The sequence below is a fragment of the Plasmodium brasilianum genome, chromosome 4 (genome assembly GCF_023973825.1).
Source record: "Plasmodium brasilianum strain Bolivian I chromosome 4, whole genome shotgun sequence".
NCBI classification, from domain to species: Eukaryota; Apicomplexa; class Aconoidasida; order Haemosporida; family Plasmodiidae; genus Plasmodium; species Plasmodium brasilianum.
In genome coordinates this window covers 527501-542200 of record NC_090117.1, presented here as the reverse complement: position 1 = coordinate 542200, position 14700 = coordinate 527501, and the positions used below count along the sequence as shown (strand labels likewise).

Genomic DNA, 14700 nt, shown 5'->3' with positions numbered 1-14700 from the left:
GTGTTCTCATTCATACGTGTTCTCATTCATACGTGTTCTCATTTACGCATGTTCTAATTCATGCATGTTCGTGTGACTGTATACACAACCGAATGAGGCGCGGTTCCTTCGCACCTTTATGCTTACTTGGGATAGGGATGGAAGTCTAAATCTTTTTCTGTGTAGGTGAACGAACTTTATATATCTATATAATAGCTTAATTAATAATTTATGTGCCTGCAAATAAATGTTCTTGGAGTCTTTATAAGCATCTATATCTGTTGAGCAAAACAGTGCCTCTATTTCCCCTTCTTCAAATGATGATAATTCTTTTTTTATGTTATTTATGTTTTCTTTATGTTTTTCAAAAAAGTCATAAAGCAAATATAGCGATCTGCTTATATCACAGAGTGCACTTACGACTTTTTTCATTTCGATGAAGCACGCGCTTCTGTTGCTTAGGACGGTGCAGTAATAAACATTTTTCTCACTACAAAAGAGAAGCACATGCGAAAATATGCACATGTTTATACATGCACATATGCGTAGGTATATATATGCATGTACATAAGTGTATGTGTACAATGATGTACATATGAGTAAGTCTGTATATATATATATATATATATATTTATATTTATATGTGTAAAGTGCTATCGGGGGGGGGTTGGTATATCGAATATATTGAAGCATGGGGCATATAATAGTTTTACACGGGGAAAAGTGCATCTATGTGAACATGAAGTTGCAGCAACATGCATATCCATAGGTGTCCATTTATTTATATGAGGACGTTTTATACGTTTTATTTAAAGTACATGAGGCTGCTATCAGTGGGAAACCACTAGCGGTTCTTGAGTCATGCGGAATAATTTGTTTTGTTTTGCATGTTTTTTTTTTTTTTTCTCTCCCTCTCTCTCTCTCTCTCTTGCTTTCTCGTTTTCTCTTTTTTTCGCGTTGTTATTTTCCTTTTTACCTTTCGCATCGTCTGGCTATCTCGTTGTACAACTCCACAGCTGAGTAGAACTTCTTTTCGGAAAAGAGAGTATCTGCTCTATATTTTAAAAAACTCATGCTGGAGTTAGTAAAATTAATTTTAGTTTTTTTGAGCTCCTTTTGAATAAAGACAGGTAGATAAAAACTATTGGACATAAATAAATCTTTAAAATGAATAAAAAAAAGTTTTATATCATTACATATATCATTATAATGTACACGAAATTTATCTTGAGTCATATCCTTTTTGTTGTTCTTCATCTGATTGTTCAGAACATTGTAATTTTGCTCCTTCTCTTTAAAATCATATACTTCTTCAATTAAGAAATTGTTTTTATATTTCTCTTTTTCAAATAATATATTTTTTTCCTTCTCTTTTATTTCATTGTTATTATTAAAAAACAAGAATTTTTCTTTTTCATTTTTAGAGCACAGGTCCATCAGTTCCTTGCTTACCTTGATATCTTTCTCTTTTGTTTTGTTAGAATTTGTATCTACCTCCTTTTTTGCACTTGTTATATCGGGTAGATTGCTTTGTTCAACGTACATACGGTAATGTTTCTTGCTGTTGTGTGTTTGCTGCATGTTATCCTGCGCATGTGCCTTTGCTTCTGCGTTTGTGTCTATTCTTTTGGCGTTCATCCCCTTCATAATCCTTTTCTCATTATACATATGCAAATACTTCTTGTAATTATCCACATCGTTCAAGGCGTTATATGCTTCACATATCCTGTAGTAACTCTTCAGGTTGTCTTCATCCAATTTTCTTGCCTTCAGTGCATCTTCTAAGCTCTTATCATAACGACCTATTCTTTGATAAAAAAAAGAAAAAAGGAAAAAGGAAAAAGGAAAAAAAAGATAAATACAGACCGTTTGTTATGTTTGCCACGTTTTTACTTTGCCCTTCCCACCAGCATACAATACCCTAATGTTTATATCTCTATGTTCATGCCGTTATGTTTAAGTGTTACTTAAAGTATGCCAATGATCTGTTGGTATACAGGATAGACGACTCCGGTGAGTAGTTTATGCTCCTCGTATAGTGAAAAATAGAGAGCTATAAAAAAAAAAAAAAAAATAAATAAAAATAAAATTTTTTTACAAAATGCAAAAATGAGGCAAGTGTACACAAGTAAAGATGCATACATAAAGGTATATTACATGAACAGATAAGTAAAAACTATATAAAAGAAAATACATAACAAAATCATTTTTTTTGAATACCTCATATTCACCCTTTTTAAATAAAGCATTTCCTTGCTCTTTCTCCTCCTCAGCTTTGAGCAGAGTGTCGATATCATTTTTCATCATAAAAGTAGGATGAAGCGAAGCAGTGGAATAAAACAAAAAAAAGAATATAACGTAGTAATAGGCAGTATAACGTAGTAATAAGCAGTATGACAAAGTGATAGTGCCTCACTATGAGTCAATTTGTAAAGTTAAAAAATCAGCAGTATTTCGCCGAACAATTATAAAAAGGAGCAGAAAAAAGAAGTATATAAAATATGATTCTACAAGTACACAGTAGTTTGAATGTGTTGGTGCCATTGCAAAAAAAAAAAAAAAAAAAAAAAAAAAAAAAAATTTAAACTTAAACTTAAACTTAAACTTAAATTTTACATTTCGACGTTTGAAGTATAAAGGGTGAAGCATATATTTTTAATTTGATAATTTGCGTTTTATATATGCTGGATATGTCAAATTTTAAAAAAAGTAATGACGTGAGGGGGGTTCAGCATTTTTTCGTAGGATGGGGGAGGGGGGTGAAATTTGTATAACATCCATTATGTTCTTATATATGTAAATAGTTCAGTAGATGCATGCAGGGAACAAAAAAAAGGTACACACAAACGAACGAATGAACAAATGAATATGTATGTGTGTATATAAACACGCAAACTGTGTAATTCTGTGAAGGAACATAAGAACTACTCCCCGTATAAGAATCAGAAAGAAAAATATATATAAATAAAATGTACATATAAAGCACACGAATAGGACGCACGAACAGGACGCACGAACAGGACGTACGAACAGGACGTACGAACATGTGTGCAAAATAAAATCGAAAGGGTGAGTGCAAAGCCCCTATTTATATTTTCTCTTCAGCTTAGCACTTTTTTCATAGATATCTTTCGTGCATAATTTTTTTTTTTCTTCACTCTGCACAGTACAATTATTACTATTTCTGTCATCAACTTCTGTTTTTGTCGTTTTGGGAAATTCGTTTTGTTCATCTGTGTCAATCATGGGATTTCTATCCTGTACATCTTTCCCCTCGATACATGGGTTTACAAAATTGAGTGGTTCACCTGCTTGTGAAAGGATGTTATCGCCCCCTTTTATTGCATATATTTCCTTTGCTAGGCTTTGCAAGTTCTTCTCAAGTGCGGTATTTTCCGATTTCTAAAAAAAATTAAGAAAAAGAGGAAGAAGAGGAAGAGAGGAAAAAGCAAGGATTAGGGTATATTATGGAAGATTCGATGCGTATAATGAACGAACAAAATTAAAGAATCACGGGCAAAAAAACAAGCATATGAAGGAGTGTATTTTGGCCCCTTACAATTGTGCATATCTTTGATTGCACACTGTTTATATGCTCCCGGAGTTTCTGCTCAGCTATTTGGGCGATCATTTCCCTATTTTTCTTTTTCTTCTCTAGTGAGCTTATAACGTTGTCTGAGTGGGAGTAACAATGGCGGTGTATGAAGGCACATAACGGATGTGCAAAATGGATATGCAAAGGTTAGAAGCCGCAAATATGCAGAACTTCAAAACCTATATGACGATGTGAAAAAAAAAAAAAAGAAAAAAAAAGCGGGATACAAATTCTGTTCTTCCTCTTCCCATTTATAATCCCCATTTCGAACAAAAATATATGTACAAAGTACATACACATAAATGAACATAAATAAACTATGCACTTTATTGTATGCATTACTTATATCGCAGAATAAAAATTCATAGTTGTGCTTCAAATACTTTACGTCGTTAAGTCCTTCGTCAATGTCCATGAGCAAGAAATTGTAGTAGCTATTTTTTATTTTGTTCTTGTAAATTTCCTCCCTTATTTTCTAAAAAGTGGAAAATGGGTATAAAGGAGAAGCAAACATGAGGGGAGGTTACATATATATGAGTCAATGTTTGCTAAGATGAAAAGAGATTAACACATATGAGTAGATATGTGCAAACATAGGCTTCTTCCAGCATGGCATGTGAAAAAAATAAGAACAGTTCAACAAAAAACAGTTAAAAGCGTGTGCTAAATATTACCGTGATATTTTTTTGCAATTCGAAGTTTTCAAGTATTATTTGATTGATATCTAAGATATGTTTCTGGATAACTTTTTTTTTTAGGAAAATATTCTTTCTCGAGTCAAAGTCGAACCCAATGACCTATAAAAAAAGAAATCATTTATTAACTCATATGTCCATTCATTCGTTTAGCGGCCTATTCGTTTAGTAATCAATTCGTTTAGTGGCCTATCCGTTTAGCGGCCTATCCGTTTAGCGGCCTATTCGTTTAGCGGCCTATTCGTTTAGCGGCCTATTCGTTTAGCGGCCTATTCGTTTAGCGGCCTATTCGTTTAGCGGCCTATTCGTTTAGCGGCCTATTCGTTTAGCGGCCTATTCGTTTAGCGGCCTATTCGTTTAGCGGCCTATTCGTTTAGCGGCCTATTCGCTTGTCTATTTTATTTTTTTCTTTTAATTCCGAAAGCTGCTGCCTCTTTTTATCGTACGTTTTCCTGTTTTTGCTCTACAAGGACATCGAAGTTCATGCACTCGTGCAGAAACTGCTTTTCAAAATTTTTTTTTTTTTCCGCCAAAAATTCGTTCATTTTTAGGTTATCCCTGTATTTCTAATTGCGAGGGATCAAATAGAAAAAAAAAGAAAAAGTAAAAATATATAAATGTAAATAAGTAAAAAAATGGAAAAGTAAAACACAATATATGCATGTGCTACGAATGAGGATCCAACTCCCAAAGAAGCTACCTCCTTTTTCACGTAGCTCACTCTCTATCTTTATCTCTCTCTTTATCTCCATCTTTATCTCTATCTTTATCTCCATCTTTATCTCCATCTTTATCTCCATCTTTATCTCCATCTTTATCTCCATCTTTATCTCCATCTTTATCTCCACCTCTATCTATCTCCCTTTTTTTTTTTTTTTTTTCTTTTTTCTTCTATACCTCTATCAGATAGTTTTTCTTATCTTGCAACGATTCCTTGTAAACCTGAGAGAAAGAAAAATGCTTTAACATGTAAGGAACACAGATGCGATTAATAGCGGAACTCCTTTCTGTGAGGGTAAACTTCCATTCCACTTAATCGACAGCACACTATTACGTATGTTACGCATTTTTTGCAAGTATAGTTGAATCGTTCATATGGGCAGGGATAAGTACAACACACCCCTTTCAAAGCTTGGTGAACTCTCGTACCTCCATCTGATCTAGGCTTCTCATCAAAAGTGTAAGCTCCTTTAAGTAATTGTCTACTTTAGTTTGTTTGTCTTCAATCCTTTTAATAATTTCTGTTTTATTCTCTTCGTTTTTTAAAATAGCATAAATAGACACACAGTAGAACTCGTGCAGTGTTATTAGCTTGTGGATGTTATATCTGGCCAGCCAAAAAAAAAAAAAATTGTACAGCACATATTAGAATAGTAGCAAAGGAGGGAAGTGCACGTAGGTTGTTTCGATGAGAAGAACAAGAAGATCTCTTCTTGTCAATATCTCATCTGTTCGTCTATTTGGCACTTATTATTTTTTTTTTTTTCTCGTTCTCATTACTTCTTCTTTTGTAGCATCTTCAACTTTTCGTTGAATTCATCGCACTGTTCTTTTATCTGATAACTGAGATAAAAAAGTGAAAAGAAGAAACGAGATAAGTAAAATCATAAAATTGAGAATGAAAAAAAAAAAAAAAAAAAAAAAAAAGAGTCAAAACACAGAGATCTGAAAAAGGAAGATGAAACAGACAGACGACTTTGAAGAACAAATTAACATGAACCGTTCATGCAAAAAAAAAAAAAAAAAAAAAAAAAAAAACTAACATATAATTCCGGATGTCCGTAATTTTATTTTTAATGTCGCTTTTTTTCTTCTCGTAAATTTCTAAATGTTCATCATCTGGATTGTCTCGGATCATGATAGTTTTGCAGTCTTCCCTCTCACTTGCAAGTACACTAAAGAACAAAAGAAAAAAAATATATATATCATAACGTAACATAATAATGTAGTTTAACGTATTACCGCGTAACGCCTTAGGCGGTGCGGTGAATACCATATGAGGAACAACGTAATGCGAAAAAGGGTACTTATGTATACACGCACACGCACACGCACACGCACACACATAAGCATGTATATGCTAATGCATATATGTAACCCCCCTGTGGACTTCTCTTCCCTCATGTGTAAACTAAAAATTGCATGGTTTTGTTTTCTCCTTTCTGAATTAGTAGCATCCGTCCCATACTCGTCCTCGTCCTCGTCCCCCTCCTCCTCCTCCTCTTCCACCTTTCTTGGAGTAAACAAATACCCTTTTTTATTTTGCATCTTTAATTTATTTAATTGTAATTTTAGTAAAACATCAGGATTAAACATGTTTGAAGCTTCTACAGTAATTTCGTTTTTTCCTTTTTTTAAAAAATGATTGTTAAACAAATTTGTATCAATATGGTGAGAGTATGAATGGCCTAAGTACTTCTCAACATCCTCTAATGCCAATTTGAGTTTATTTGAAATGTAATGAATTTCTTTCATGTAATTCTTTTTCTCTTCTTTTAGACTTAAAAAGTTGGTGTGAAACTTTACTTTTTGCTGTCAGAAGGTGGGAAACATGATCATGCATGGTGAGCACTCTGGCAATGTGGAAGCATAACAGTGTGGAAGCATGACTATGTGGAAGCATAACAGTGTGGAAGCATAACTGTGTGGAAGCATAACAGTGTGGAAGCGCATCATCGTGGTAGCACCCTAGCGTTACGCTAGATCGACGAAGCGATGGGCATGCAAGGATTGTCCGTTGCGTGAGGACAAGGAGGAAAGACACAAACACATGAAGTGTACCTGGTCTATGAGAACTTGTAATACATAGCAGTGAATTCTCTTTCTCGAATTAGTAAATAGTTCGTAGGGATAATACAAAAGGTAATTCCACTGCAAGTTGTCTACTTCATTATCAGCAAAATTTTGACTAAATAAATTGGAACATAAGAAATTTAAATTAATATTTGTGGAAGGATAATAATGCATAAAGAATACAGAGGAGAATTCTTCTAAATATCGATCTATGTAATCTTTTGTAATTTTTAAAAAATATAAATTATGATTTTTAGAAACATTTTGAAAAAAGGAGGTTTCTTTTATTTGTAAAAATCTTAGAAATTTTATTTTGTTCCTATATACAAAAGGGTATTCATCATCTCTGTTTTCATCATCTTTGTTTTCATCATCTTTGTTTTCCTCATCTTTGTTTTCCTCATCTTTGTTTTCCTCATTTTTATCATTTTCCTCATTTTTGTCTTTTTCCTCATTTTTGCCTTTTTCCTCATTTTTGTCTTTTTCCTCATTTTTCGCTTTTTTCTCTCTTTTCTCTTTTTTCTCATTTTTCTCATTTTTCTCTTTTTTCGCCTTTTTTTTTTCTTCTTTTTTTTTTTTTTTTTTTTTTTTATATATAAATTTGAGATATATGCATTATTTCTAAAACTGTGCAAAAAGTCCACATCATTTAATATGCTACATTTCCTTTCTAACATTTTTATAATTTTTTCTTTTTCTTTTTTTTGTTTTTCAAAATTTTTTTTCATTTTTTCATATTCATCAATTAGAATTTCTGACTCGTTAATGTATTTTTTATCAAAAAAAAAAAGTTCCCTTTCTAATTTTATAGCACTTGAGTTTTTGGTATTTTTATTTATTAAGACTTTTAGTTGTTTTCTTAGCTGATCCATTTGTTCCTTTTCTTCTTTTAATTCTTTGTGTAAGTCGCTCAGAAAATATGTATTTCTATAATTTTGTAGACAGCACCGTAAGGACAAGTCATAGTAGTTTTCGTTGAGGAATGTAAAAATGATACTTTCGCTTTCAAAGAAAAAGTTCGTCCTGAGCGCTGTTACTGCGGTGTGTTTTCCTCGTTCTTCTTCATCCTTCGTTCCATCCGTTGCTCCGTCGGATGTCCACTCGTTTTTAGCTACGTACCCTTTTTGCTCCTTCTTCATTTCGGTTATATCATCATTATTATTATCATTATCATTCCTATTTTTATTATTTATTTTCTTTTTTCTTTTTTTATTATTTTCCCCCCTCTGCGAGTGCTCGACTTCTATTACATTCTGAAAGCAATTCCTCCTTTTGCTGTGCATATATTTTCGGAGCGAACAATTGCATATTTTGAAAAACACAATATTGGGTTGTTCTAGAAAAAAACTATTATCCTTTGGCGGCAGGTTACCATCTTCGTTCAGTTGGTTCAAAGTGAAATGTATATCATCCTTGTATGTTGCTTCAAAGGGACTTGCACTATCATTTGGATGGAGTTGTTTATTTGTTTCGTTAGTGCTGGAGGGAGGAAGATCATCATCAGGGGTGGTATCGGCAATAAGAACCACAGGGAAGTCTCTACTCGGGATGTTGCTCCATGATACCCCAGTCGGCTGATCATACCGGGGTAGTGGGGGAACCTCCTCGAAGCGAAAAAATTTTTTTTTATTCAAAAAGAAAGAGTACATTTTGTTTTTGATTTTCAGTTGATAAAAGAAGTTAATCCTTCCCAAGTAAGGACGATATTGCATATGAATATTTGGAATCATTTCAAAGGGGTAATCAAAACAGTTAAAGGAAAACGATATTACAATGTTTGCATTTGTAATAATGTCGACAGAGCAAATGTTGTGTGTTATCTGCTCATCCATTCTTTCATTTATAAACCTACATGTTTCATTTTGTATGTTTATATGAAAAGTTTCCTCCCCTAGATCTATGCGAAATACGTCCATTCCTGTCTCACTTGTCCTTTTTTCATTCTGTTGCTCTGAATTGTGATAATTAGATGAGTTTTTTGTATGATTTGCGTTATATGAATGATCTGCATTTTTTGCGCTTTTTCCCCTGCGCCTCCTTAGGAAGAAGCTTTCCAGCTCGTCATACATATCATCATCATTATAATTATTATGATTACTGTTATTATGATTACTGTTATTATGATTACTGTTATTATGATTACTGTTATTATGATTACTATTATTATGATTACTATTATTATGATTACTATTAGTATGATTACTATTAGTATGATTACTGTTATTATGATTACTGTTACTATGATTACTATTATTATGATTACTCCTGTTATTATGATAATAATAATTATTATTGTAATTATTATCACCCACCACATTGCTGTTCCAATCGCGACCTGCTCTTCTTTCCCTTTTAATTGCATAGGCAACCTTGGCTTCTATTCTATGTAATGAAATGCCTTCACTTTGAGCATTCGAGAGAGGATGAAAAATTTCTTTTTTTAAGTAAAAAAAAAATATATGTAGATAGTAATCTACCACAACTAAGTAGCTCCCTATTACCTTTGCATATACAACATGCTTCTGTCTTAGGGGAAGGTAGAATATCCGCAAATTATTTAAGCTGGTGTTATTCCCCTCTAGCGCCTTTTCCTCTCCAGCTAATTCTATAAAGAAGATGTAGAATTCAGTCAGCCGTTCATCAGACGACAGAACGCACAGGAAATCAGAATATTCGTTTTTGTATATGGAGAAGGTTAACAAGTGAGGAGCCGGCTGTTGTTGTTGTATCTGCTTATGCTGCTGCAGATCCTGTTGTTCTACTCTGTTGGAGAGCGTTCCCACACTACGCACACCTTGGAATAACTTCCTTATGTTAATTTTACGAATAAAGTATATAAACAATTTCTGATGAGACACGGAAAAAATTAAATAAAAGAAAAAAAAAAAATTTCTTATTTTAAAGAAACCATTATAAATATACTCATTAACTTTGTTAAAGAAACTATATTCGATGAATCCTTTTTTCGAATATTTTTTTTTTAAGTAGGTCATTATATGGCCATATAGGAGTATTTTATGATTACTTAGACTTATAAAATAAAAAGATCCGTTAGTTAGGGATAAAAATAAACATTTACATTTTTCTAAAATGTAAAAAAAGGAAAATGTTTTTATATTTCCCCTTGTACTTATAATATTTAATTCATTATTTTTAAAACTATAATTTTTTAATACATGTACATTGTCTAATGTGAACACTTCTTCTCCTTTGTTTATTTTTATCTTCACAATCTTATGTAATGAAATATTAGTACATAAATAAAAGTTAGACATCTCTTGCAAACTTCCTGTTTCTTCATTAAAATTTCTAGTATAGTATAACAAACCGTTATTCAATAAAATACATAAATAATTCATGCAAATGTAAATACTGTAAATTTTTGTAGTTAAATATTTTTCCAAATTTACAATCGAGATAATATTTAACAAATCTATCACACTGTATTTATCATAGTTTATGTTTAAAAATTTTCTTTTTTTTTTCCTTTTTAAATGTGCAAAATTAAAATACTTGGGGTTGATGGCATCTCCTCCAACGAGTTCACCCTTCTCAATAATGCTTCTTTCCCTTGTATTCCTTTTATTCCCTCCAGCAACACATGTTTGCGCACATATGTTTGCGTTTATATATGCATTATGCAAGCTTCCCGTTTTTCTGCTCCACATTTCTTTTAAATCGTTTCTATTTTCCTCTTCCGTATCATTTAATATACTGCAGTTTTTTATATTTATTTTATTTTCTAATTCTGAAATATCATTCAAAATACTATCAAAAAGGTTTTTAACGTTATTTTGATTTCTGCTTTTACATTTTATATTTTCTCCCTTATGATGATGATTTTTTTTTCCCTCTTTTTTACCATGTTTGCGTTCTCCTAACTGTAATGTATTCCCCTTATCTACAATACTTTCTTTAACATGTACAGAACATTTCTGCAATTCGCTTTTATTCCCCTTATCATTTTCATACTCGCTATCACTTCCTCTGCTCCCATACTCCCCACCTCTTTTGTTGGTATTTTTTTTTTTTTTTTTTTCTAAATAAATATTTCACATTAAAATAGTTCTCTTCTATAGAGTTTACCTAAAAAGGAAAGACGTCGCCACACATAATTTTTAACGAGATGTTACGGTAAAGCAGCAAAAAAAAAAAAAAAAAAAAAAAAAATTAAAGAACTCGGTTTCGCTTTTTTTAAAGCGCATTTCTGTGTTGTTTACACACATTGAAGTATGTATTTTTTTATGAATGGTACAAATTAGCTAGCTAGCTAGCTTTTTTTTTTTTTTTTTTTTTTTTTTTTGGAAGCTACATATATACATATACATACATGCATAAATGCCCATACATATATATATATATATATATATATGTACACAAGTCGCAGGTGCCTCACATGGCTTCACTTTGTCATGATAACCATTTGCTGCTTTACCTTTTTAAAGAGTACAGAGGGGATAGCGTTGTAATTAACTCTAAAGCAAACAATTTCTTTCGTAGCAAATGAAATAAAAAGGAAATTTTGTTTATAAAAAAGAGAGGTTATTTTGGAATAATTGTTATAACATTTCAAGCATAGGAAATGTCTCGAATTAGTTGAAAAGTTAAAAAATATTGTTTCATTATTTGAAAAGCATATAAGGAAAATATGAAAATCTAACCAAGTCATTGCAACGATGTGATTATTAAAAATGAGCTCTTTGATTATATTCGTATTTTTCAAATTTTCAGATTTATTCTTCAAAAAGATAAAAACTATACTTTTCTTTGACAATAAAATTATTTTGTTCTCCTCATATGGACATACTATCATTTTTGTTACATATAATGAAATATTTGAAATAAAAATTTTTTTTAAAGATTTCTTTTTCCCATTTACTAACTCGAAAATGTAGATATAGTGTTCTATATTACTACGTTTTGTCTTTTTTTTGTTATAACTGCACACAGTATTTTTTTCACTATAAATAATATGTACACTATTTATGTTTTCACTATTTCCATCTGAGTTCTCTTCCTTTACTGTTATATTTTTGCCCTTACGCTCCAAGTGCTTGGCGCGTGAGTTGTTAGTTCTCTTGTCTCGATCCGGCCTACTACTATTATCATCGTTTATGTCCTTTTCCGCATAATTCCTAGCACCCTTTCCCTTTTTTACCAAAGCATAAATTCTGTCTTGTGTTATCGTTACGTCTTTTATAGACGCCTTTATTTTATGTATGAATTTTACCTCAAAAGATTTAAAGTTGTTCGTCTCATCAAATATAATGTAACAAAGTAAATTAACACAGTTTTTATATAAAACGACAACTAAGGAATGATTATTTTTATTGCAAAAAAATTTTCTTATATGGTATGTATTATTCGTTTTTTCACCTACATTAGTTTTTATATTTATACGTACATTTATCTTTAAATTTTTCTTTCCTTTCGTTTCATTACCCAAATTGATCTGTTCCGCCCCTTCAAATTCATTCCTGACCTCGTTAGAGCTATCATTGCATGATATGCACAAATACTTTTTTTCATTGTTTAGTAAGTGCAAAAAACAGATATAACTATCTTTTAAAAAACAAAAAACGTGGTCACTAATAAACTGAAAATAAACGTCTGAATTGTATGGCATAGTTGTTACAAATACATAGGCGTAAGACTCCTTAAGATGAGGTTTAAATAGGACCACGAAAATACAAATAAGATCAAAAGTAAATTAACTCACCATATCAAAATAATTAACGAATGAAGTAGCACCTGCAAATGTGGTTTCACTGCCAGTAATTTTTCTCTACACGTGCAGAAAAAAAAACAGGATGCATCGAGCTTCACATGTACCTGCATATGTGGGCCTTCTCACAATTTTTTCATTTTTTAAATCCATTTACTTAGTTTTACTTATTTTTACTTAGTTTTACTTATTTTTACTTATTTTTACTTAGTTTCACTTATTTTTACTTAGTTTTACTTATTTTTACTTAGTTTTACTTATTTTTACTTATTTTTACTTATTTTTACTTATTTTTACTTAATTTTACTTAGTTTTACTTAGTTTTACTTATTTTTACTTATTTTTACTTAGTTTCACTTATTTTTACTTATTTTTACTTATTTTTACTTATTTTTACTTAGTTTCACTTAATTTTACTTATTTATACTTATTTTTACTTAATTTTACTTAGTTTTGCTTAATTTTCCTTTTTATGATTTTTTTTTTTTTCTCACCTTGCTGATAATTGTTTATAATATAAAAGACAGAAAAGGTGACATGATTAAGCAATGAGAGAATGTATGAGAATATATGAGAATATATGAGAATGTATGAAAATGTATGAGAATGTATGAAAATGTATGAGAATGTATGAAAATGTATGAGAATGTACAAAAATGTATGAGAATGTACAAAAATGTATGAGAATGTACAAAAATGTACGTGGAGATAAGAGATGGAAAAGATATAAGAAAAAAAAAAAAAAAAAAAAAAAAAAAGACATTACACCTAAGAAGTTATTTCCTCTTTGATAATTAAGGGGCATTTTAATAAATGATTATGACTCAGTCAGGAGAAATTATTAATAAAATTTTATTTGAAAAAAAAAAAGAAAAGAGAGATTCAATGAGATGCAACAATATAAGAAGAGATAACTGTGAAAGGATGTGTTATCCTACTATACTGCTATAAGGGTCAAGTGTTTATATGCACACTTCCCTTGTATTTCTAACATGAGGAGAGATACCTCCTCCGTTTTTTCATCATATAAATTTACATCATACATATATATTTAACTATGCACGTATCTATGTGACAATTGTATCATAAAGCCAGTTTAATAACTGTTTTTCCTTTTTTGATTTTATACTGTAAAAGGTTTGAATATCCCCTATTTTGCATTACCTATTCCCCTATGTAATTTTTTCTAATCACTTTTATAGAATATGTTAAATAACACATGGGGATTTAAACTTTTTTAGTGAGAAATAACCACATTTCCAACGAATATTGTATATACATGTATATATATATATATATATATACGTGCGTATGGACGTAGGAATATTCGTATGAATGCTCGTATGCATACTTAAACATGGTGGAGCAAAAAGTCATTTCCTACATGTTTAACATTTTTTATTTAAACATTTGTTTACACACTTTTACTGCTTTAAAAAAGGACGCATTTGTTATTTTGTAGCATATGGTGTTGTTTTATTAAGCAGTTTATAATAAATAACGGGTTTCATTTTCTTTTTTTTTTTTTTTTTGTTTTTTTTTTTCTTAAATTTACAAGTTAATTCTCCTATATTAAAAGCTATGTGTATAAACCAATTTTTTATCATGTAACCTATATATATATATTTTTTTTTTATCATATATTGTTCGCATGTAAGGTACTGAATCTTTTTCTAACTTACAAAAGTATATAATGTATAACGTTTATTTTATGGTAGTATATATCTCATCTGTAATATCAACATTTCTTCTTCTTTTTTTTGATTTTTTATTCCATTATTCATTCTGTTTATTTTACATTTCGTACATTTTTATTATTTTAAGCCTCCCTTTTAACAAACAAGTATATATAATATTGTATATGTAATAATATAATGGAAAATTTAAAAATCTTTTATTTTTAGCTGATTTAG

General features: G+C 30.7%; 1 protein-coding gene and 1 pseudogene across 2 annotated transcripts; both read right to left on the bottom strand.

The window, feature by feature from the left end:
* Positions 1-42: 42 nt before the first annotated feature.
* On the bottom strand, positions 43-2283 carry MKS88_001128 (tetratricopeptide repeat protein; the record flags this gene model as incomplete). The annotated part of the gene is made up of 4 exons (XM_067219786.1): positions 43-469; positions 956-1786; positions 1947-2032; positions 2200-2283. 4 exons carry the CDS (start codon positions 2281-2283, stop codon positions 43-45), a joined length of 1428 nt encoding a protein of 475 aa, XP_067075057.1.
* Positions 2284-3063: 780 nt separating this feature from the next.
* On the bottom strand, positions 3064-12688 carry MKS88_001127 (annotated as a pseudogene). The gene is made up of 14 exons: positions 11629-12688; positions 11459-11497; positions 7724-11101; positions 7051-7628; positions 6368-6801; positions 6033-6164; positions 5770-5832; positions 5419-5596; positions 4991-5160; positions 4716-4827; positions 4249-4371; positions 3917-4049; positions 3539-3654; positions 3067-3381 (listed from the first exon to the last, which is right to left on the bottom strand). Coding segments are annotated over exons 1-14 (6831 nt in total).
* Positions 12689-14700: the final 2012 nt, after the last annotated feature.